The sequence below is a fragment of the Oncorhynchus masou genome, chromosome 13 (genome assembly GCF_036934945.1).
Source record: "Oncorhynchus masou masou isolate Uvic2021 chromosome 13, UVic_Omas_1.1, whole genome shotgun sequence".
Classification (NCBI taxonomy): domain Eukaryota; kingdom Metazoa; phylum Chordata; class Actinopteri; order Salmoniformes; family Salmonidae; genus Oncorhynchus; species Oncorhynchus masou.
This window is the reverse complement of record NC_088224.1, coordinates 76,791,776-76,817,481: the sequence shown is the minus strand read 5'-3', so window position 1 is coordinate 76,817,481 and position 25,706 is coordinate 76,791,776. Positions and strand designations below refer to the sequence as shown.

General features: G+C 43.2%; 1 protein-coding gene across 5 annotated transcripts in view; it reads right to left on the bottom strand.

Moving 5' to 3' along the window:
* Nucleotides 1–20,088, bottom strand: part of LOC135553087 (chloride channel protein 2-like) — a 213,633-nt gene extending 193,545 nt beyond the window's left edge. For 4 of the 5 annotated variants that reach the window (XM_064985180.1, XM_064985183.1, XM_064985181.1 and 1 more), the window contains exon 1: nt 19,823–20,088. In XM_064985180.1, the coding sequence (XP_064841252.1) occupies nt 19,823–19,867 (45 nt within the window). In that variant the 5' untranslated portion in view covers nt 19,868–20,088. The remainder of the gene's footprint in view (nt 1–19,822) is intronic. The other variant, XM_064985184.1, reaches the window with a different exon arrangement.
* Nucleotides 20,089–25,706: the final 5,618 nt, after the last annotated feature.

Genomic DNA, 25,706 nt, shown 5'->3' with positions numbered 1-25,706 from the left:
GAAAAACAAGTTTTAATGACTCCAACCTAAGTGTATGTAAACTTCCGACTTCAACTGTGACTAGTTTATCAAGAGATTTACTATTCAAATAACATTAACATTATGTTATATAGTTAGATTGGTAAAAAAAAAGTTGTATTATTTGATTTTAAAATTGATGCATACATGTCTTTCTGAGAAAGTTTATAAAATGTTAAAATTTTATGACATTGAATATTGGCCTTCCGCCTCCTTGACGCCCCCCAACCCAAAACAATTTTTGAATCGGTATCTGCCGTAAAATGATGCATATTGGTCATTCTCTAACTTTAAGCACATCAACCACACTAGAAAGAATGATTGCCTTAGCACTCAATGAAACGGTTTCCATTTAGAGCAGGAAGACAGACAAACAGTTTTCAAAACATGTTTTGAAATGAGAGAGTCAGCATTGCATGGATCGTCGTCCAGAAAGAAGTCTCTCTCTCTCTCACTCTCACTCACTCTGTCCCTCTCTCACTCACTCTGTCCCTCTGTCTCTCACTCTGTCCCTCTGTCTCTCACTCTGTCCCTCTGTCTCTCACTCTGTCCCTCTGTCTCTCACTCTGTCCCTCTGTCTCTCACTCTGTCCCTCTGTCTCTCACTCTGTCCCTCTGTCTCTCACTCTGTCCCTCACTCTGTCCCTCTGTCTCTCACTCTGTCCCTCTGTCTCTCACTCTGTCCCTCTCAGACATCACAACGTTTTGCCACTGACTTTTGGTCAATAGCGCCTGAAAAATTCAGGGCAGCACTGTTATTGAGAGCAGTAGCAACATATTTGCAGTTCTCCATGGCTAACATAACATATTTCGAAAAAACTGCAGTAGAAAGGATTATTTACGCATAAAGAGCAGCTCATTTTATAGCATATGATGCAACACCGCAGACCAATCCAAACTCGTCTATCAGGCATGTCCAGCCCACTCATCATCTCAGTCAATCATGGCTAATGGGAAGGTTGCTGTCTATTTCTGTAGCTTAACCAACTAGGCTCCGTAATTTAACAATTTTATTTGTATTTACAGACGTCATAAGATTGATATTAAGGCACGTGAAAGTTCACAAGTTCGAGAAGGCATTTCTGCCCCAAAAAACGCATTTTGATCAAATACTTTTTTTTTACGTTGAAAATGCTCTCCTGTGAAGTCATGACTTGCGACATATGCCTAGTTTCCTGAATCGGGTCACAAATTACCTCTAAGTACCGTAGCATAATCGGAAAACTTTTAGTGGAGCAACCACTGTATGCAACTGGTTCACCTCTGATGCTCACAGGCAATGTGTATTGGAAGAGATTTCTGAATGTTCTTCGACCAGCATACACCCCTCCAACCAGACATGCTCTATCTACTCATTTGCTGGATGCAAAGTTCAACAGAGTTCAAGTGAAGGTCAAGCAAATCATAGTGAAAGCAGACTGTATTGCAATCATCTCTGATGAGTAGTCAAATGTTTGTTGGCAAGGAATAATTAACTACATCATCTCCACCCCTCAACCAGTATTCTACAAGAGCACAGACACAAGGGACAAAAGACACACTGGTCTGTACATTGCAGATGAGCTGAAGGCAGTTATCAATGACCTTGGACCACAGAAGGTATTTGCACTGGTGACAGACAATGCTGCGAACATGAAGGCTGCTTGGTCTAAAGTGGAGGAGTCCTACCCTCACATCACACCCATTGGCTGGGCTGCTCATGCATTGAATCTGCTCCTCAAGGACATCATGACACTGAAAACAATGGATACACTCTACAAAAGAGCCAAGGAAATGGTTAGGTATGTGAAGGGTCAAGTTTTAGCAGCACTCTACCTCACCAAGCAAAGTGAGAAAAATAAGAGCACCACATTGAAGCTGCCCAGCAACACCTATTGGGGTGGTGTTGTCATCATGTTTGACAGTCTCCTGGAGGGGAAGGAGTCTCTCCAAGAAATGGCCATATCACAGTCTGCCGATATGGACAGCCCCATCAAGAGGATCCTCCTGGATGATGTATTTTGGGAGAGTGGTAAGCAGCCTGAAACTCCTGAAACCTATAGCAGAAGCCATTGCACAGATTGAGGGAGACAATGCCATCCTGTCTGATGTTCAGAATCTGCTTGCAGATGTAAGAGAAGAAATCTGTACTGCCCTGCTGGCAAGAGCATCCTGTCTGGTGCAGAGATCAGCAAGGCCTATGGTGTCATCACTACTGTGTCTCGCCACCTTGGTCTGGATAAGGGCAAGGTTCTGGCGAAGTACACTTCCAAGCAAGGGCTTTCGGATGGAGATACAATATGGCAGTCGTGCCAACATATCTCATCAGCCACCTGGTGGAAGGGACTTTGCGGATCTGAGGCTCTTTCCCCTGTTGCCTCCATCCTCCTCCAAATCCCACCAACATCAGCCGCCTCAGGGTGCAACTGGTCCTTGTTTGGCAACACACACACCAAAGCACGCAACAGGCTGACCAATACAAGGGTTGAAAAATTGGTGGCCATAAAGGCAAATTTTAGGCTTTTTGAGGCTGATAACGAACCATCCTCAAAAAGGTTGTAAAGTGACAGTGAAGATGAGGCTTCAGAGTCTGATGTTCAACAGGTGGACATTGAGGAGGTCCAGGGAGAATACATGGAACCTGAGAGGAAGACAACCAAAGCTTTAGTTCCTGGACTAGCATTTTACAGATGTATGTTGAAAACGTTTTTGGGAGATGCAATGGATCATTGGGGATCATTCAATATTCCCTTTTGTTGGTCAGTGAAATCATCCAATGTGAAGAGTCAACTCATTTAATTAATTTGTAACAAAAGTTTTTTTTTTTCTATTGGAAGGATTTTATCATTTGCAATTATGTCTACTTATGATAAGGTAAAATATTTGTTTCTGTCTCCATATGATATGGTAAATATATCCAATGCAAAAAACATCTACATTTAAACGGTATTAATATTAATGTGCATATATTTACATTAATTCCCATATATTCCCGTTAATTCCCATGGAAAGTTTCCACCTTTGAATATTCCCCAAAATGTGCTACCCTAGAAATGGTTAAAAAAAAAGATACATGCACCTTAATTTACATGCGCTTTCATTTGACATGCTCCTATGAACTTCAAGTTGGTGCTCATGGGTCCTTTTACATGGAAATTCCGTGCTCATTTGTAAACAGGGTCACCTTTTGTAAAGCTGGATTGGCTTTTGATCTTATCTGGAATCCTCTATTGCCTTATTAACACATGTATGAAAGGTTCCCTTTCTCCTGGCAGTAAACACACACACACACACGTGCCCTGTTGACAACAAGACAAAACAACCATCATTTAATGAGCAGGAATGATGTAGTGATAGTTAAAGAGAGGGGAAGAGTGACAACGAAAAAGGATAAAGAGGTAAAATTCCATTATGGCTGTAGGAGCTGACATCAAACGAGCTGGCGGCTACATAAAGCCAGATTACCAAAGAAAGGACCAGCAGGCAAAGAACACTCGGTTACAAATTACCTTGTTTCACAGCCAGACACACACACGCAGACACGCACACACACACTAGATTGACACTTTGTTCCACTCACTTCCTATAAAGCCATGGGTCATCATTATAATATTTACACAAACATCAACAATCCCTTGATTTATTCTGAATGTACATAGACCTTGGTTGTCACCAGACATAAATCAAATCACATGTTATTTGTCACATGCACCTAATACAACAGGTGTATATCTTACTGTAAAATGCTTACTTACAAGCCCTTAACCAACAATGCAGTTAAGAAAAATAAGTGTTAAGTAAAATATAGATAAGTAAATAAATAACAAATAATTAAAGAGGGGGTACAGATACAGAGTCAATGTGCGGGGGCACCGGTTAGTCAAGGTAATTGAGGTAATACGTACATGTAAGGTAGAGTTAGTGACTATGTGTAGATTTTCAACTCTTTTCAACTCTAGAGACAGCAGGAGCGGTAGAGATACTCTGAGTGATCGGCTATGAAAAGCCAACTGACATTTACTCCTAAGGTGCTGTTGCACCCTCAAAAACCACTGTGATTATTATTATTTGATCCTGCTGGTCATCTATGAACATTTGAACATCTTGGCCATGTTCTGTTATAATCTCCACCCGGCACAGCCAGAAGAGGACTGGCCACCCCTCATAGCCTAGTTCCTCTCTAGGTTTCTTCCTAGGTTCTGGCCTTTCTAGGGAGTTTTTCCTAGCCACGGTGCAACTACACCTGCGTTGATTGCTGTTTGGGGTTTTAGGCTGGGCTTCTGAACAGCACTTTGTGACATCAGCTGATGAAAAAGGGCTTGATACAAAAATTTGATTGAAATAGTCTGGGTAGCCATTTGATTATCTGTTCAGGAGTTTATGGCTTGGGGGGGGGGGTCGAAGATGTTAAGAAGCCTTTTGAACCTAGACTTGCTGCTCCGGGTACCGCTAGACGTGCGATAGCAGAGAGAACAGTCTATGACTAGGAAGGCTGGTGTCTGACAATTTTTAGGGCCTTCCTCTGACACCGCCTGGTATACAGTTGAAGTCGGAAGGATACATACTTAGGTTGGAGTTATTAAAACTTGTTTTTCAACCACTCCACACATTTCTTGTTAACAAACTATAGTTTTGGCAAGTCGGTTAGGACATTACTTTGTGCATGACACAATTAATTTTTACAACAATTGTTTACAGACAGATTATTTCACTTATAATTCACCGTATCACAATTCCAGTGGGTCAGAAGTTTATATACACTAAATAGACTGTGCCTTTTAAACAACTTGAAAAATTCCAGAAAATAATGTCATGGCTTTAGAAGCTTCTAACCATTTCCTTGGCTCTCTTGTAGAGTGTATCCATTGTTTTCAGTGTCATTATGTCCTTGAGGAGCAGATTCAATGCATGAGCAGCACAGCCAATGGGTGTGATGTGAGGGTAGGACTCGTCCACTTTAGACCAGGCAGCCTTCATGTTCGCAGGCTAATTGACACCATTTGAGTCAATTGGAGGTGTACCTGTGGATGTATTTCAAGGCCTACCTTCAAACTCAGTGCCTCTTTGCTTGACATCATGGGAAAACCTAAATAAATCAGCCAATACCTCAGAAAAAAATGTAGACCTCCACAAGTCTGGTTCATCCTTGGGAGCAATTTCCAAGCGCCTGAAGGTACCTGTCACGTTCTGACCTTAGTTCCTTTGTTTTGTCCTTGTTTTAGTATGGTCAGGGCATGAGTTGGGGTGGGCAGTCTATGTTCCTTTTTCTATAATTTGAGATTTCTGTGTTTGGCCTGGTATGGTTCTCAATCAGAGCTGTCAATTATTGTCCCTGATTGAGAACCATACATAGGTAGCTTGGTTTCACTTTTGAGTGGTGGGTGATTATTTTCCATGTGAGTGTTTGTATTCTGCACCAGACAGAACTGTTTCGGTTTCGTTAGTTCACTTTTTTGTTTTTGTTCAGTGGTCAATTTCTTTATTAAAAATATGGACACTTACCACGCTGCGCATTGATCCTCCGATCCTTCCTACTACTCCTCATTAGAGGAGGAAGAAGACCGTTACAGAATCACCCACCACAACCGGACCAAGCAGCGTGGTATCCAGGAGCAGTGGGTTCAAGACTCCTGGACTTGGGAGGAGATCTTGGATGGCAAGGGACCCTGGGTACAGCCGGGAGAATATCGCTGCCCCAAGGCAGAGCTGGAGCCGAGAGACGAAAGCTGAGAGGCGGTGGTATGAGGAGGCAGCACGGCTGGGACGAGAGGCAGCCCCAAAAATGTCTTGGGGGGAGCACACGGGGAGTGTGGCTAAGTCAGGTAGGAGACCTGAGCACACTCCCCATGCTTAACGTGGAGAGAGGTGGACCGGGCAGGCACCATGTTATGCCGTGAGGCGCAAGGTCTCCCCGGTGCGCAAGGTCTCCCCGGTGCGCAGGCATAGACCGGTGCGGTACATAGCAGCGCCTCGTATCGGCCGGGCTAGAGTGGGCATCGAGCCAGGTGCCATGAAGCCGGCTCAGCGCATCTGGTCTCCAGTGCGTCTCCTCGGGCCGGGGTACATGGCACCAGCCCTACGCATGGTGTCCCCGGTTCGCCAGCACAGCCCAGTGCGGGCTATTCCACCTCGCCGCACTGGCCTGCCTACGGGGAGCATTCAGCCAGGTAGGGTTGGGCAGGCTCGGTGCTCGAGACCTCCAGTGCGCCTCTACGGTCCCGTCTATCCGGTGCCTTCTCCACGCACCAGCCCTCCGGTGGCAGCCCACTGCACCAGGCTGTCTCTCCGTCTCCTCCCTACAGGTGCTCCCGCCTGCCCAGTGCTGCCAGAGTCTTCCTCCTGCCCAGAGCTGCCAGAGCCGCCCGTCAGCCAGGAGCTGCCAGAGCCGCACGTCAGCCAGGAGCTGCCCGTCAGCCAGGAGCTGCCCGTCAGCCAGGAGCTGCCAGAGCCGCCCGTCAGTCAGGAGCTGCCAGAGCCGCCCGTCAGTCAGGAGCTGCCAGAGCCGTCCGTCAGCCAGGAGCTGCCAAAATCGCCCGTCACTCCGGCGCTGCCGGATTCGCCCTTCACTCCGGAGCTGCCAGAGTCTCCCGCCTGTCCGCTGCTGCCGGAATCTCCCGTCCGTCCGGTGCTGCCGGAATCTCCCGTCCATTCGGGACCCGGGGCTAGGGTCCCCAGTCCGAGGTCGGCGGCGAGGGTCGCCACTCTAAAGAGGTGACGGAGGCAGGTGAAGAGGCGGACAAAAACTATGGTGGAGTGGGGTCCACGTCCCACGCCAGAGCCGCCACCGCGGACAGACGCCCACCCAGACCCTCCCCTATAGGTTCAGGTTTGGCGGCTGGAGTCCGCACCTTTGGGGGGGGGGGACCTTAGTTCCTTTGTTTTGTCCTTGTTTTAGTATGGTCAGTATGGTCAGGGCGTGAGTTGGGGTGGGCAGTCTATGATCCTTTTTCTATAATTTGGGATTTCTGTGTTTGGCCTGGTATGGTTCACAATCAGAGGCAGCTGTCAATCGTTGTCCCTGATTGAGAACCATACTTAGGTAGCCTGGTTTCACTTTTGAGTGGAGGGTGATTATTTTCCCGTGTGAGTGTTTGTATTCTGCACCAGACAGAACTGTTTCGGTTTCGTTAGTTCACTTTGTTGTTCAGTGTTCAAGTTCTTTTTTTTTTAAATATGGACACTTACCACGCTGCACATTGGTCCTCCGATCCTTCCCACTACTCCTTGTCAGAGGAGGAAGAAGACCGGTACAGTATCATGTTCATCTGTACAAACAATAGTATGCAAGTATAAACACCATGGGAAAACACAGCCGTCATACCGCTCAGGAAGGAGATGCGTTCTGTCTCCTAGAGATGAACGTACTTCGGTGCGAAAAGTGCAAATCAATCCCAGAACAACAGCAAAGGACCTTCTGAAGATGCTGGAAGAAACAGGTACAAAAGTATCTATATCCACAGTAAAACGAGTCCTATATCGACATAACCTGAAAGGCTCCTCAGCAAGGATGAAGCCACTGCTCCAAAACCGCCATAAAAAAAGGCCAGGCTACGGTTTGCACCTGCACATGGGGACAAAGATCATACTTTTTGGAAAAATGTTCTCTGGTCTGATGAAACAAAAACAGAACTGTTTAGCCATAATGACCATCATTATGTTTGGAGGAAAAAGGGGGAGGCTTGCAAGCGGAAGAACAACATCCCAATCATGAAGCACAGGGGTGGAAGCATCATGTTGTGGGGGGGCATTGCTGCAAGAGAGACTGGTGCACTTCACAAAATAGATGGCGTCATGAGGCAGGAAAATTATGTGGATATATATTGAAGCAACATCTCAAGACATCAGTCAGGAAGTTAAAGCTTGGTTGCAAATGGGTCTTCCAAATGGACAATGACCCCAAGCATACTTCCAAAGTTGTGGAAAAATGGCTTAAGGACAACAAAGTCAAGGTATTGGAGTGGTCATCACAAAGCCCTGACCTCTATCCTATTCAGTCAGAACTGAAAACAAATGTACGAGCAAAGAGGCCTACAAACCTGACTCAGCAACACCAGCTCTGTCAGGAGGAATGGGCCAACATTCACCCAACTTATTGTGGGAAGCTTGTGGAAGGCTACCCGAAACATTTGACCCAAGTTAAACAATTTATAGGCAATGCTACCAAATACTAATTGAGTGTATGTAAACTTCTGACCCACTGGGAATGTGATGAAATAAATAACAGCTGAAATAAATCACTCTACTATTATTCTGACATTTCACATTCTTAAAATAAAGTGGTGATCCTAACTGACCTAAGACAGGGAATTTTTACTGGGACTAAATGTCAGGAATTGTGAAAAACTGAGTTTAAATGTATTTGGCTAAGGTTTATGTAAACTTCCAACTTCAACTGTAGAGGTCCTGGATGGTAGGAAGCTTGGCCCCAGTGTTGTACTGGGCCGTACGCACTACCCTCTGTAGCGCCTTGCGGTCGGAGGCCGAGCAGTTGCCATACCAGGCAGTGATGCAACCAGTAGATGCTCTTGATGGTGCAGCTGTAGAACTTTGAGGATCTTAGGACCCATGCCAAATATGTTCAGTCTCCTGAGGGGGAATAGGCTATGTGGTGCCCTCTTCACGATTGTCTTGGTGTGTTTGGACCATGATAGTTTGTTGGTGATGTGGACACCAAGGAACTTGAAGCTCTCAACCTGCTTCATTACGGCCCCTTCGATGAGAATGGGGCGTGCTCGGTCCTCCTTTTCCTGTAGTCCACAATCATCTCTTTTGTCTTGATCATGTTGAGGGAGAGGTTATTATCATGGCACCACACGGACAGGTCTGTTGCCTCCTTCTTATAGACTGTCTCATAGTTGTCGGTGTTCAGGCCTACCACTGTTGTGTCGTCAGCAAACTTAATGATGGTGTTGGAGTCGTGCCTGCAGTCATGAGTGAACAGGGAGTGCAGGAGGGGACTGCACACGCGCCCCTGACGGGCCCCAGTTTTGAGGATCAGCGTGGCAAATGTGTTGTTACCTACCCTTACCACCTGGGGGCGGCCCATCAGGAAGTCCAGGGTCCAGTTGCAGTGGGAGGTGTTTAGTCCCAGGGTCCTTAGCTTATTGATGAGCTTTGAGAGCACTACGGTGTTGAACGCAGAGTCTGCTGTAGTCAATTAACCTGTTGATGCTCTGGGGGCGCTATTTCATTTTTGGATGAAAAACGTTCCCGTTTTAAACAAGATATTTTATCACAAAAAGATGCTCGACTATGCATATAATTGATAGCATTCGAAAGAAAACACTCTGACGTGTCCAGAACTACCAAGATATTTTCTGTGCGTGCCCTAGAACGTGAGCTTCAGGCAAAACCAAGATGAGACGGCATCCAGGAAATGAGCAGGATTTTTGAGGCTCTGTTTTCCATTGTCTCCTTATATGGCTGTGAATGCGAGAGGAATGAGCCTGCCCTTTCTGTCGTTTCCCCAAGGTGTCTGCAGCATTGTGACGTATTTGTAGGCAGATCATTGGAAGATTGACCATAAGAGACCACATTTACCAGGTGTCCGCCCGGTGTCCTGCGCCGAAATTGGTGCGCAAAAGTCACCTGCCAGTATTTTTCCATGGGATACAGAGAGGAAAGCAAGCTTCCACGAACTGCATATCAATGAAGAGATATGTGAAAAAACACCTTGAGGATTGATTCCAAACAACGTTTGCCATGTTTCGGTCGATATTATGTAGTTAATCCGTAAAAAGTTTTACGTTGTAGGTGACTGAATTTTCGGTTCGTTTCGGTAGCCAGACGCAATGTAGAAAACGGAACGATTTCTCCTACACACAGACGCTTTCAAGAAAAACTGCGCATTTGGTATGTAACTGAGAGTCTCCTCATTGAAAACATCAGAAGCTCTTCAAAGGTAAATGATTTTATTTATTTGGTTATCTGGTTTTTGTGAAAATGTTGCGTGCTAAATGCTACTCAAAATGCTATGCTAGCTTTGCATACTCTTACACAAATTAGTCAATTTCTATGGTTCAAAAGCATATTTTGAAAATCTGAGATGACAGTGTTGTTAAGAAAAGGCTAAGCTTGAGAGCAGACGCATTATTTTCATTTTATTTGCGATTTTCAGAAATCGTTAACGTTGCGTTATGCTAATGAGCCTGAGGCTTTAGTCACAAACCCGGATCCTGGATGGGGAGTTTCAAGAAGTTAATAGAGTTCTCACATTAGTGTTCCTTTTGTCCAGGTGGGAAAGGGCAGTGTGGAGTGCAATAGAGATTGCTTCATCTGTGCATCTGTTGGGGTGGAATGCAAATTGGAGTGTGGTCTAGGGTTTCTGGGATAATGGTGTTGATGTGAGCCATGACCAGCCTTTCAAAGCACTTCATGGCTACAGAAGTGAGTGCTACGGGTTGGTAGTCATTTAGGCAGGTTACCTTAGTGTTCCTGGGCACAGGGACTATGGTGGTTTGCTTGAAGCATGTTGGTATTACAGACTCAGTCAAGGAGAGTTTGAAAATGTCAGAGAAGACACTTGCCAGTTGGTCAGCGCATGCTCGGGGGTACACGTCGGGGTAATGTGTCTGGTCCTGCGGCCTTGTACATGTATACCTGTTTAAAGGTCTTACTCACATCAGCTACGGAGATCGTGTCGTCCAGTGAGCGTGCCGTCACACAGTCGTCCAGAACAGCTGATACTCTCATGCATGCTTCAGTGTTGCTTGCCTCGAAGCGAGCATAGAAGTTATTTCATTGAATTAATGAAATTTAAGTCATGTACAAATCACAAAGACCTCTCTCACGCCTCCTCCACATCTGCAGCCATGCAAAGTTCCAAAGTGGCCTGTCAGTTTGTGATAGCTATGAAAATTATACGATAGCTATACGACAGCTCTATTGCTCAGCGCTAAAGATCAAACATCAGTCAGCGTGGCCCAGGGTTGTCCTGTGGCTCAGTCCTGCCTTATCAATCAGCTCTAAGAGCTCTTATCTGACAAACTGAACAATTTCCTCTACACGCACACGAAAAAAGACACCTCATCACAAGCTATGAGCCATCAGGCTCTAAGCCTCTATCAGGGTTGTGTGACGATTCATTACCTGAACGAACACACACACAGGAGTATACTCTCTCACCAACCCACACACACTCCCAACCACAGCCCATTAGCCAGGTCGAGCCATGAGCCCCACAATAACAACAAGCCATTACACCCAGCCAGAGAGAACAGGCCCTGACAATCTGCTGTCTGTAAACGAGGGACACAGAGGAAGGGAGCGAGGGAGGAGAGAAATAAAGAACAGGAAAATCAATGAATTAAGACTCCTGGGAACGAGGGGGCGTTGCAGGGGTAATGACACGAGCAGAATGTAACAGCGTTCCAAAATAAAAAAAATCACAGGCCTCAGAACACTAGCGCTGTAGTCCCCTGTGGCCTACTTCGGAATAGCGAACATCCGAAGAATACAGTGGGAAAACAGACAGAGAGGGAGGGGGGGTCGGAGAGGGACAACAAACATTTAGGGATGTCCAGGGACATTGCGTCTCCTGCGGGCTAAACACACTAATGCCCCATTTGTCCCGTTCATCCCAAACGCCGGAGCGCTTGGACTTCCGCTTATTCTTTATGGATAGGCCCTGAGCTGGAGATAGCTAATAGTCACATTAAAAGATGCAGGTCAAAGTGGGCCAAAGAAACTGCTGTGAAAGTGACAGTGTGAGAGCAAGACAGAGAGAGAGGAGTGTGTGTGTGTGTGTGTGTGTGTGTGTGTGTGTGTGTGTGTGTGTGTGTGTGTGTGTGTGTGTGTGTGTGTGTGTGTGTGTGTGTGTGTGTGTGTGTGTGTGTGTGTGTGTGTGTGCACGCACGTGCATTTGTATGACTGAGAGGAGTCAGGAAGATTGTGAGTGGACTGTGTGAGATGTCACATGAGGATAGAGAGGGATGGTACCTGGAATTCAAAGAGACAAGGTGATAGAGGGGGGAATGTGAAAAACAAGTGTGGCAGAATGCCATGCACTAAATGGAGAGGTAGACAGCTGAGGGCCAACCTTTGCTGTTTATCACCATCTTCTTCTGTCGGTGATGGTCCCACTTTAAATGAACCAAAACGTATATAGAACACGCATATAGTCTTCATAAGCATTCCTTATTGAATCTATATCATAGCTGCTTCACAATAATTTATAAGCAAAGTCTTACTACATAAAGGGTGACATACAATACTCAATGTACAGTACCAGTCAAAAGTTGACATACCTACTCATTACAATATTTTTCTTTATTTGTACTATTTTCTACATTGGAGAATATATATTTGAGATTTGAGATTCTTCAAAGTAGCCACCCTTTGCCTTGATGACAGCTTTGCACACTCTTGGCATTCCCTCAACCAGCTTCATGAGGTAGTCATCTGGAATGCATTTCAATTAACAAGTGTGCCTTGTTAGAAGTCCATTTGTGGAATTTCTTTCCTTCTTAATGTGTTTGAGCCAATCAGTTGTGTTGTGACAAGGTACGGGTGGTATACTAGGTACGGGTGGTATACAGATAGCCCTATTTGGTAAAAGACCAATTCCATATTATGGCAAGAACAGCTCAAATAAGCAAAGAGAAAACGAGTCCATCATTAAGACAAAGGTCACATCTCAACATCAACTGGTCAGAGGAGACTGTGTGAATCAGACCTTCATGGTCGAATTGCTGCAAAGAAACCACTACTAAAGGACACTAATAAGAATAAGAGACTTGCTTGGGCCAAGAAACACGAGCAATTGGCATTTGACTGGTGGAAATCTGTACTTTGGTCTGATGAGTCCAAATTTGAGATTTTTGTTCCAAACGACGTGTCTTTGTGAGACGCAGAGAAGGTGAACAGATGATCTCTGCATTTATGGTTCACACGTGAAGTACGGAGGAGGAGGTGTGATTGTGTGGGGGTGCTTTGCTCGTGACACTGTCAGTGATTTATTTAGAATTCATGGCACACTTAACCAGCATGGCTACCACATTATTCTGCAGGGATACGCCATCCTATCTGGTTTGCCCTTAGTGGGACTACTCTTTGTTTTTCAACAGGACAATGACCCAACACACCTCCAGGCTGTGTAGGGGCAATTTGACCAAGAAGAAGAGTGCTGCATCAGTTGACCTGGCCTCCACAATCACCCAACCTCAACCCAATTGTGATGGTTTGGGATGAGTTGGACCGCAGAGTGAAAAAAAAGCAGCCAACAAGTGCTCAGCATATGTGGGAACCCCTTCAAGACTGTTGGAAAAACATTCCTCAAGAAGCTGGTTCAGAGAATGCCAAGAGTGTGCAAAGCTGTTAGCTAGGCAATGGGTGGCTACTTTGAAGAATCAAAAATATATTTTGATTTGTTTAACACTGTTGGTTACTACATGATTCCATATGTGCTATTTCATACTTTGATGTCTTCACTATTATTCTACAATGTAGAAAATAGTAAAAAATAAAGAAAAACCCTTGAATGGGTAGATGTGTCCAAACTTTTGACTGGTACTGCATGTGGGACAGCTGGTTTGTTTCTTATAGCTGTTTGTTGTGGTGTGGTGGTGTGGAACTAGTCTTTCTGATATAGCTACAGTAGTCTCATTCAGTTCTACCCCACATACGATGCCCACACAACCACAGCCGCTGCCAATGTGGCACAAAGGCACAGTGTCACGGTGTAGCTAAAGACCAGGGGAATAGAGAGAGGAAGTCAGTGAGAAAAAAGAGAGAGAGAGAGACAGAGACAGAGAGACTAGAAAATGAATCGGTTCAGTGACTCCTCAGAGATTGGAGCTCATAGAGAGCCTGTTGGAGACCCCGCAAGGGTGACAGAGTGCCCAGCGCTGAATCAGAGGGCAGCTCATTGTGTAATCTCCCTCACATTCACACACACACACAGCTTAACAGCGAGGGGTAGGTCTCAGTAAAAATAAACTTTAAATAGAAGAAAAACAGGCCCAACTGTTCTTTTCAGAAGTTACAGTTGCACACTTCAATGGGCCTTTACATTTAAAGCAGCCTTTCTTAAAGTATGGGTTTGGGTCGCGCACCTGTTAATGGTGTGTTGAGAAGTGTCAGAGTAAATGTTTAATTATTTAATGAATTGATTTGGCTAAGTGCAACTGCGGTCTCTGGTCAGTGCCCTCTCTGCTCAGTTTGGCAACTGCGCGAGTGGGAGCGGGAGATGCCCGTGTGCTTCGCGGTTTACCAGATTTTGTTTTCTGGAGTTATCTTGAAGATCACTCCACGACACACGCTGCAGCGCTGTCGTTCAACAGCAAATGATGCGCTGTCAGCCACTGACTTGTCATTCCCACTCGCCAAATGGACTCATGCTAGCAACAAGTTCTGACAGAGTTCAATCGTCATGAAAAGCCAATACACCAATAAGTTTCTCGCTTTCCTATAAACTTTGAGAATTAACGAGGAGCTCCCTCAATGTACTCAGTGATTCAGGAAACAGGGCTTCAGGAAACAGGGCTTCAGTTAACAGGGCTTCAGGTAACAGGGCTTCAGGTAACAGGGCTTCAGGTAACAGGGCTTCAGGTAACAGGGCTTCAGGAAACAGGGCTTCAGGTAACAGTGATTCATGAAACAGGGCTTCGACAGTGGAAAAGTAAGTCAGCTAGCAAGGCATTGTTGTCATTTTATAACAGGTGATGATAAGCAGAAATAAGGGAGTACTGTATCTCATAGTAGAAGATGTGAGTTTCTCTTTAAAACAATCCCCTGGCCTTGTACACAGCTAATAGTTACTGTTAGCCAAAGAAAGTTAGCTAGCTACTGTTAGTGCAACCCCAAGTAACAGTATGGATGAAGATGAAAAATTATCAGGCCTACTGTCTGTACATCTTACTGTAGAAATTATTGTTGAAAAGAAGTCTATTTTGTAACCGTTGCTGTTAAAATACAAGTCATCATTTTTATTCTGAACTGGAATAAACTGATTGAAGCAAGATGCTTTTTGAGGCCAACACACACACAGTTCTGGGTTGCTCATCTACAGCAGGAATCAGTATCCTGCCTGACTGAGAAAGCAGTAGATGTTCTGATCCAGTTTGGCACCACATACCTATGTCAGTCAGGGTTCTCAACTCCGGATTACTTAAAAAGCAAGTACAGAAACAGTGTCAATGCTGAGCATGACCTCAGTGTTGTACTGTCAAAAACTGAGCCCAGAATAGACCTGCTTGTTGAAAACTTCAACCATTCACACACCTCTCATTAGGACTGTGTGTGTTTTCTGGTCTACATCCGTGTGATTGTTTTTTTAAAATATGTTTTATTTAAATGTAACCTTTATTTAACTAGGCAAGTCAGTTAAGAACAAATCATTATTTACAGTGACGGCCTACCCCGGCCAAACCTGGACGACGCTGGGATAATTGTGCGCCGCCCTATGGGACTCCCAGTCACGGACGGATGTGATACAGCCTGGATCAATCAGTTTATTTCAGTTTAGAATAAACAATTATGACTTGTATTTTAACAGGAACAGCTCCAACCTAGACTTTCTTTCAACAATTTCTACAGTGAGATGTACAGTAAGCCTGATCATTCATCTTCATCCGTACAGTTACTTAAGGTTGCACTATCAAAACGCCTGCGTGTCTGTTCTGTTATGCATCTGTGTGATATGATCAATCAATTTGTTCAAATTCAGAATTAAAATTATTTATTGAATTTTAACAGCAACAGTTCCAACCTAGACAGATATGTAAGAGTTTTTAATGAGGGAAAATTAACATAACTAGCTATTTATAAGGCTATTTAATTTCATTGTTATTTGTTTTTGTCTATATTGCATTTGTTTTAGGCATAATGGCAATAAAATGTACCAATATGTACGTATAGTTGCATATGTTCCTAAGCTTGGGTCCCAGGAAAACACAGAATTTCTCATTTGGGTTCCAGGCTGAAAAGATTAAGAACCCCTGATTTAAAGTATCTTCGCTAATGTGTAGCCCACTACACATTAGCAAGATACTTTAAAGTTAAGCGGAGATACTTTAACCTTAAAAGCGCGGACAGGGGTACATTTTTATCCCATGGGGTCAAAAATGTCAATTTCAAAACCATTTGTATCCTTCTGAAATGTTAGGACTGTCATGCAATTAGTTACAGACAACAACAACAGAAAAACTATTTACCTTGATTTCTGTGTTAATATGGAGGAATAAAAAAATATATATTTTGAATACTAGTGGTGCATGGCTAAACTGAAAATCTGGTCTCAATAGTAAACTGTGATAAAAAGCACCACATTTGGCACAGAGGTTGATATGGACCACAGATGTGGCCCCTGTCGGTCGTGACAGCCACTATACAAATGTAAATTCATATTTGTGACTCATTTCAGGAAACTTGACATATGTCACGCGTCACTACTTCACAGGAAAGCCATTTGAACGTAAACATTTTTTTTGTAAAATGCATTTTTGGGCAGAAATGCCTTCTGGAACATGTGAATTTTAATGTTATTTAATAACAAACTTGTATGCCATCTGTAAATACGAATGAAATTGTTAAATTATGAGCCTAGTTGGTTTAGCTATAGAAAAAGTCAGCAACCGTCCTGCTAGCCATGCTTGGCTGAGATAATGAATAGGCTGGACATGCAGAGAGATGAGTTCGGATTGTTCTGCTATGTAGCACGCTTCTGTCTATTTGAGCTGGTCAGTATGAGTCAGTAATCCTTTCTAACGTTGCTTTTTTTTTTAAAGATATCACATAATAGAACTGTATAAGTGTTGCTCTCCACATTCTGGAGGACCAAGTTTTGAAATCCGTGGATTTAGAGTATGATAGCTAAGGGAATGGAGTAAACACATGTCTCCGGATTACATCTTCAAACTAAGGGAAACCATGGCATCCGTGACAGAGGGAGAAGCAGCCATCCATGTATACAGGTAAGATAGTCTAGCTAGCTAAATTTTCAGATATTACATGTTTCTAATTTGGTCAGAAAGTTGTTTTCATTTCAAGTTAAATGATATACCATTTTCTAGCGCTGAGTCTCTACTTTTGTCCAATGTAAAAAACACCATTTCACATTTTGCTAGTAAAAGACTGAATCGAGCCGGTCGGTCACATTTAGCTTTCAGTTGATGTCTTCATACCATACCAAGAGTCTCATCTTTCAAATGCAATTGGAACTGAGTTGCAGGTCTTCCGTTAGCCGGTAATAGCCGGCTTTTGACGGATAATTTTCTTTAAGCCAATAAATAAAAATGGCGCCGGCCAATTGTTGAAGAAAATAAAACCCATTGCAAAATAATGCTTTTCAGCCTAATCATTGAGGAAAAAACAGATGATGTAAATATAATTGACCGGTCATGCTTGTTGGTCTATACACTCATTTGCATAATTACTATAATTAAATTGGTGCGTGTGTATTTTCGTTGATCGTTATGTTTATCACACGAACACAGCATACAAACACAGAACCTATAAGCCAAAAATGTGCCAGATAGATGCACGTTTCACAATGGAGTATTTGAGAAACTGTAGCTCTATAAGCCCAGTCACTACAAAACAATTATAAATGCGATAGGGTGTTAAAAACAGTTTTGATCGCCAGTTGGCCATGATTAAAAATAGCTATTTTTATTTCTCAACTGGTAATTGAAGCATGCTTCCCATTCAACACTCAAATGCATATAAGCAATGATAGTTAGGCTTCAGCACGTCACACCACTTTGCAATGAGCTGGAGGCAGTATTCATTTTGAAAACATAATTGTTTAAACTTGAACATTTTACTTCATATTATGATGCATGTCTTAGCATGCTTCAAAGTAGAATCCGACCACAGATATGTGGAGGCAAAGTGGAGACTTCCATATGCCATTGAAACCAGTAGCCTATTTCTCTCATTGGTTTTCAAATTAACTTCGTTTGACTGTCCTGTAGCCAAAGTTACAATCCTAGTCATATTAGCAACCCATGCTAGTTGGTGCATGTTTAGATCTCCTCTATTTCTAAATTTATAATGGATAGTTTCATCTCTATCACATGAAACCGCTAGCATGTGTGCTTTTGACAGTTTCCCCCCAATTGCATTATGGAACGAAAATTTGTGCTCAGCCTACTGCCTTGTGCGCATGTAGCCTAGGCCTACTGGTTTTATGACTTTGGGGATCCACCATTCCCAGAGTCTGTTTAGAATAGGCTATGTCTTTCTCGCACAGAACGACAAGATGATCAATAGAATAGGTCAACTATGGGGGATATTAGATTGACGTAGGCTAGTGATTTTGCTGTTCGTTACTGGTCTTGTTGGCTGAGGAAAAGTCAATGTGGCAGTTGTTCTAACTTCTTCAAAGTGCGCATTGGAATTCGGTAAGAAGGACGCATGCGTCGCATCCTCGAGTTGCATGTTAAGATGAATAACCATAATTTAAATGTGATTTATGTCATTCTGAGCACCATGAGTGGACGCCGTAATCAGGTTTCGCATCTACTGCATACGTGTCCCTAAAAATTCTCAATTGTCAATTAATTGACGAGTTGATACCCCATTGCATTCCAAAGTTGGATTTCTCAGCCTTTGAGTATCACAGAAACACAACAAGTTGACTATAAAAGTGCGAACATTTTCAAATAAATGCTTATTTTGGGGAATTTTAAACCATTTACCTGTGTTACAAAAGGTTAATAAAACAAAATGTTACTGCTTGATTGACTGACTGTCTGTTTACAATCATTATCATTTTGGGGTCAAAAATGACCCGTCAGTGCTTTTATGCGAAATATATGTTAGCGCTGTTATGGTTACATTTCACGGGGAACATCATCAAGCACGGCTGACAAGCACTTTCTGCCCTCGATCCACTTCACTCATTCAATCCGGGGGCCATATAATAGGTCTAGGTGGTCCACAGTGCGAATGGGGGTTGTTGGTTTCCATACCAATCAGCAGCAAAGGACGCATTTGATTTCTATTCAAAGCAGTGCACCCAGGCAAAGCACTCCACTGGTTATATAGCTTAAACAAAGTGGTGAAAGGGCTCAGATATGTGCAGCATCCATTAATCAACATTTCGCCTTAGGTGTGCTGGTGATGACCACCCTTTGAGCCCCTATCAGAGGAGAACGTGTCAAATAACCTATTCGAAACTATATCGACACTCACTTCACTAGAACAGGTGATCATTAATTAATATATTCATATTTCACATGTTAATCTCCTTGCAATATGGCTCTCCATCCACCACCACGAAACAATAAAGGTACCCATTGTTGGGTCGAACATGTCGATGCAACCAACACACGCACACAATCGCACTAGGCATATAGACACACGCACACAATCGCACTAGGCACATAGGTGCACTGACTACTGTATTGTTTGTATGAAGATAAGAACAACAGTTACTTGTGCACGGAATAGATCGCTACTACTCCTACTATGTACACCTAGTGTAGCCTATGCATTAAGCGTTGGCGATGGAGAGAGAGAGAGAATTGTTCTGGCCAGATCCAGATGTGATTTCAAAATAACGCCTGACACGAACGGTCTTTACTGTATGTACATGCAGTTTTAAAATACTCTTTCTTTGACCAACTGTCAGAGTGAAATAATAAACCTGTCATAAGCATGTCGTGACCTCTCATTTTACCAAACTTAGTCTACCCAGCCCAGGCGTCGGGTGAGGAACGCTCAACTCCTTTAAAGAGAACAGGGGTAGAGCGCTTCTCATCTACCCTATGTGCGGGCCTAAGACTTTGAACCCGTTCTTGACGTTAAAACAGGCAACGACGGACAACACACACCGCTGTCGCTTTGTAACGAAGTGAAGTTGAAGTGGCAACAAGTTAACTTACCAAAGTTTGTTCATACTGTAGCGCCCGCTGATCGTCGCCGGCCATGGCTGCGCTGTGAGGTTCGCGCTACAGACAGAAGTGCCAAAGAGACCGGGTGAGGAATTATTTTGAGGTTGCAGTGAGACACAAACGCTCTCGCTTGTTTTCGAGTGATTAGACTACACTATGAGTCTAATTAATGTGGCATGAAGCTGATGACGTTCATAATATGAACTCAAAAGTGCTGCATGCCAGAGTTCCTTCATTTTATATCCCCAAATCTCTTCCAGGATCCACACAGAGGCGGGACTTGTATGGCTTGGAGTTGTATGACACGCCCCTCTAGCGCGTTCAAATGGTACAGTCTGTCCTCTGAAGTTTTATGAACTGCAAAAGTTCAAGGTTCCGCTTATATTAAGCAAAATCTTGCACCTTGACGTTTTGTCATTCAAATATAACGTTGGAAGATACTTTGTTGTTCTGTTCTGTTACGCTGTTCAGAATTGTTTAGATACCGGTGTGTCTGGGTTGAAAGCCGTTTTATTTTCCAGGTATCGTGAACGTCAATTCAGTGGAGTCATACATGTAGTGTCTGAAAGTGGGCTCGGCAAAATAAAGGGAAGGATCAACAGAAGTGGATGTATGGAAAGCGAATCAGCTAATTGGGCAGATTACTAGATTCAGTGACAGGTAACTTCCGAGGGGAGTGTCTGCAGATACCGTTCTCGGGGTGTCCTAATGTACTATTTCGTTTTTATTGCAGAGCACGTGCGTCACATTCAAATGAAAAGATAGAAATCAGTCTGTTAAAAGCTTATTCGTTTCTTCGTTTATAGTTCAATAACCCCACCCCACAATAATGTATTGTTTAGAAAAAACGAATATGTTATGTAAGCATTATTTTTAGCGTTTATAATGTGTCATTGGATTGCATGGCCAGGTGATTCCATTCAAATGCTTATAACGTTTAAATTGGGAACACAAACCAGAGGGACAATAATCCACACCCTGGAATTTGACTCAGTTATTCAGGAATCCAATGTTCTGGTGAGAGCTTCCTCTGAAATGTTACTGCCACCACAATCCTAAATCCTTAATCCATTCATTCATTCATAGCCTCCAGGACGTTTTACCTATAAGGACACACAAATGTAAATGATAAGATCATAACAAATATGAAATGGGTATACATAGGCATGGTGTCAATTGAAGGAGAAGACTTCGTAGATTATGGAGAAACACTCAGAACACCTGATAGTTCCAGCATGTACCAGTGCAGCCTGGCCTCAGAGCCATACGAAACATACTTTACGTATTTCTGAGCACCTTCAAGACATACAATGCATTCGGAAAGTATTAAGATCCGTTCACTTTTTAAAAATTGTGTTTCGTTACTGCCTTATTCTAAAATTGATTAAATTGTTTACCCCCCCTCTCATTAATCTACACACAATACCCCATAATGACAACGGAAAAATAGGTTTTTAGACATTTTGCAAATGTATTCAAAATTAAAAACAGAAATATCACATTTACATAAGTATTCAGACACTTAACTCAGTAATTTGTTGAAGTCTCCCAGTCCCTGCCAATGAAACACATCCCCACGGCCAGGTTTCCTCTAGATGTGACACATGGCATTCAGGCCAAAGAGTTCAATCTTGGTTTCACCAGACCAGATGAAGTGGCGCAGCGCACTAAGACACTGCATCTCAGTGCTAGATGCGTCACTACAGACCTGGTTAGAGTCCAGGCTGTATCACAACCGTCCGTGATTGGGAGTCCTATAGGGCGGTGCACAATTGGCCCAGCATTGTCTGGGTTAGGGTTTGGCCGGATAGGCCTTCGTTGTAAATAAGAATTTGTTCTTAACTGACTTGCCTAGTTAAGTAAAGGTTGAATAAAAAATCTAGTTTCTCATGGTCTGAGAGTCTTTCGGTGCCTTTTGGCAAACTCCAAGTGGGCTGTCATGTGCCTTTTACTGAGGAGTGGCTTCCGTCTGGCCACTCTACCATAAAGGCCTGATTTGTGGAGTGCTGCAGAGATGGTTGACCATCTGGAAGTTTCTCCCATCTCCACAGAGAAACTCTGGGCTCTGTCAGAGTGACCATCAGGTTCTTGGTCACCCTGACCAAGGCCTTTCTCCCCCGATTGCTCAGTTTGGCCGGGCGGCCAGCTCTTGGAAGAGTCTTGGTGGTTTCAAACTTCTTCCATTTAAGAATGATGGAGGGGGGGACAAAATGGCGCCGTAGAGAGAACACGGTGTTTCAGCGAGCTCTCGTGGCATTCGTAAATGTATATTCTTACATTAATCTCCTAGCTTGAAAAAGTGGTAGAATTGGCTAAATAAGTTACCATATAATGAGTCTTGACGACTATTTCGCAAAAATCTCCGACAACATGCCCAATAGAACTACTAAGAAGTCGACCAAAACCACCACCCCTGTGGATGTGCATGAGCGAAGCTAACGTTAGCGAAGCTAACACCATTGCGGATCCAGGCACAATGGACCTGATTATTCAAAAGATGACTGATAACATTACTAAAGTGATCGATGCTAAGATAAGAACGGTCTTGGAAGCAATAGCAGGCCATTCAGCTGAAATACAGAGGGTTGTGAAACGTGTTGATGAGGCGGAAGGAAGAATTGCTGCAGTGGAAACTTCAACTACATCTATGGATGCTAAGATAAAAGCACTTGAGAAACAGGTAGGCGAAATGGCGGAGCACATTGACGACTTGGATAATCGAGGACGCAGATGCAATATTCGTGTTGTGGGACTCCTGGAAAATTCTGAAGGGACACGTTCAGTAAAATTCTTTGAGGAATGGATCCCTGGCTACCTACAAATGGACACTAAGGCTGGTCGGGTGAAGCTGGACAGAGCCCATAGCTCTCAAGCACCGATACCCGGTCCCAATCAGCGCCCACGGCCGGTGGTTATAAAGTTCCACAACTTCACCGACAAGCAGCGCGTCATGGATGCGGCTAGAAACATCGGCTCTGATGGTAGTCAACGTAAAAGTCCAAAGGTCTCATTCTTCAATGATTATTCCACAGCTTTTGTATGAAGACGCAAAGCGTTTGATGAGGCGAAGGCTCGACTCAGGAGAATGAAGATGGGCTACGCACTGTTGTACCCGGCCACATTGAAGATTATGGTCAACGGATCACCTAAAAAGCTCTACACACCTGAAGAGGCTGCTGCGTTTATTGACTCTCTCGGGTAAATAACTTTAAGCTGCACCTCCACAGCATTGGATAACTTTGTTTATTTTTGGTTGAATCTGATCATGAAACAGTGGTGTAAGTCCTCACGTACTCCGGCTCAGTAATATTCATATCTTTATTATTTTTCTTGCTAAAGTAATAGCCGCTATAGCTCAGGCTGAGATATGTGTGAATCCATATTGGTGCCCAGGCTTGGTTTTAGTTGGAAGAGCCTCAATCTTCTTCTATTGATTTTCTTTTCCATACATATAAAGGATGAGGCTATTGAGCGGCAATGCGGACTTAAGAGTCTACATTGGAAAGTTGAAATCCCCTGCATGTTAGCAAGTGGGAAAACCCCCTTTTGGATCTTTACATGTTTAATTTTTGGGTTTAGTATAGTTCGAGTTCAGGGTTCATATCGTTTGTTTATGCTCAGTGAGATAGAGGAGAGTTCAAAACATGGAAAAAGGTACCACCCCACTTTTACAGTAGGATCTAGTCTGGATATTGAATGGTCAAGATACAATGGCAGGTAACAGACTGCGTGTATGTACATGGAACATTAGAGGGAGCCATAACCCCATTAAAAGGAAGAAGGTACTGTCTTTTTTGAAAAAAGAAAATATTGATAATGCCCTGTTGCAAGAAACTCATTTGGATGATAAGGAGCACCTGAAATTACAACAAGGGGGGTTTGGTCAAGTGTTTTTCTCATCATTTACATCCAGAAGTAGAGGTGTAGCAATTCTGGTGAAAAATAACTTACCACTTAAGGTCTTGAATTGTGTGAAAGATAAATTTGGTCGCTTTTTATAATTAATGGTACTTTACAAGGGCAGAACATTTCCATAATGAATATTTACTTCCCCCCTGCTCACCCCCCTGATTTCCTCACTAAGGTATTTCTAGACTTTTCAGAATTAAACACGGACACTGCAGTGGTTGGAGGAGATTTTAACTGCTTGTTGAACCCCCTTATTGATGTTTCCCAGCGGTATAGCTTCACTCTCTCCTCAAGCTAAGTCACTTAAAGCTATTTGTGATGATCTGGGGTATGCGGATGTCTGGAGAGCTTTTCATCCTTCCAACAGTGAGTTCCCTTTTTTCTCTGCACCTCATGGATGTCAGACAAGAATAGATTATTTTTTTGTGCCCAGGACGTCTTTGCAGTCTGTTTTATCCGCTAGGATAGGAAGCATAGTCATATCTGATCATGCTGAGGTGATCCTGGACATAAAACTCAACGGGGCATTCAATCGGTCAAGACATTGGAGGTTGAACACAACCATTCTTAAAGACCATACATTCACATCATATTTTATTACAGAGTTTAAAGCATTTTTCTCTATTAACTCTCAATCAATAGATAACCCCTCGCTCCTTTGGGAGACCTGTAAAGCGTATGCCAGGGGTCTGAATATGTCCTACACAGCTACTAAGAGACGGAAAAAGCGTGAAAAGCAAAAAATGGTAGAGGGTGAATTAGGAACTAAAGAGAAGGACTACATTAAAACGCCCACTCCTGCCCTATTAAAGGAAATATCAGTCATTAGATCAACGTTAGACTCTCTCCTAACACAGGACGCTGAAAAGAAAACGAGATTTGTCAGGCAAAAGCTATATGAACATGGCGATAAGCCAGGAAAGTTCTTGGCATACCTAGCTAAAAAGAGGGCTGACTCTCAGTCAATTGCTACTATTACTGATTCTGATGGTAATCATTTATATGAAAATAAATTGATAAGTGACTCATTTAACTTCTTCGATATAGGGGGCGCTCTTTTAATTTTTGGATAAAAAAACGTTCCCGTTTTAAACAAGATTTTTTTTTCACGAAAAGATGCTCTACGATGCATATAATTGACAGCTTTGGAAAGAAAACACTCTGACGTTTCCAAAACTGCAAAGATATTGTCTGTGAGTGCCACAGAACTGATGCTACAGGCGAAACCAAGATTAAATTTCATACAGGAAATGCCCCAGATTTTGAATGCGCTGTGTTCCAATGTCTCCTTATATGGCTGTGAATGCGCCAGGAATGAGCCTACACTTTCTGTCATTTCCCCAAGGTGTCTGCAGCAATGTGACGTATTTGTAGGCATATCATTGGAAGATTGACCATAAGAGACTACATTTACCAGGTGTCCGCTTGGGGTCCTCCGTCAAAATTATTGCGCAATCTCCAGCTGCGTCCACTTTTCCATTAGGTTCAGAGGAGAAAGGCACTGCCACGAATGATTTATCATCGAATAGATATGTGACGAACACCTTGAGGATTGATTCTAAACAACGTTTGCCATGTTTCTGTCGATATTATGGAGTTAATTTGGAAAAAAGTTTGGCGTTGTAATGACTGAATTATCGTTTTTTTTTCGTGATGAACAAAACGGAGCGATTTCTCCTACACAAATAATATTTTTGGAAAAACTTAACATTTGCTATCTCACTGAGAGTCTCCTCATTGAAAACATCCGAAGTTCTTCAAAGGTAAATTATTTTATTTGAATGCTTTTCTTGTTTTTGTGAAAATGTTGCCTGCTGAATGCTAGGCTTAATGCTATGCTAGCTATCAATACTCTTACACAAATGCTTGTGTAGCTATGGTTGAAAAGCATATTTTGAAAATCTGAGATGACAGTGTTGTTAACAAAAGGCTAAGCTTGTGAGCCAATATAGTTATTTCATTTCAT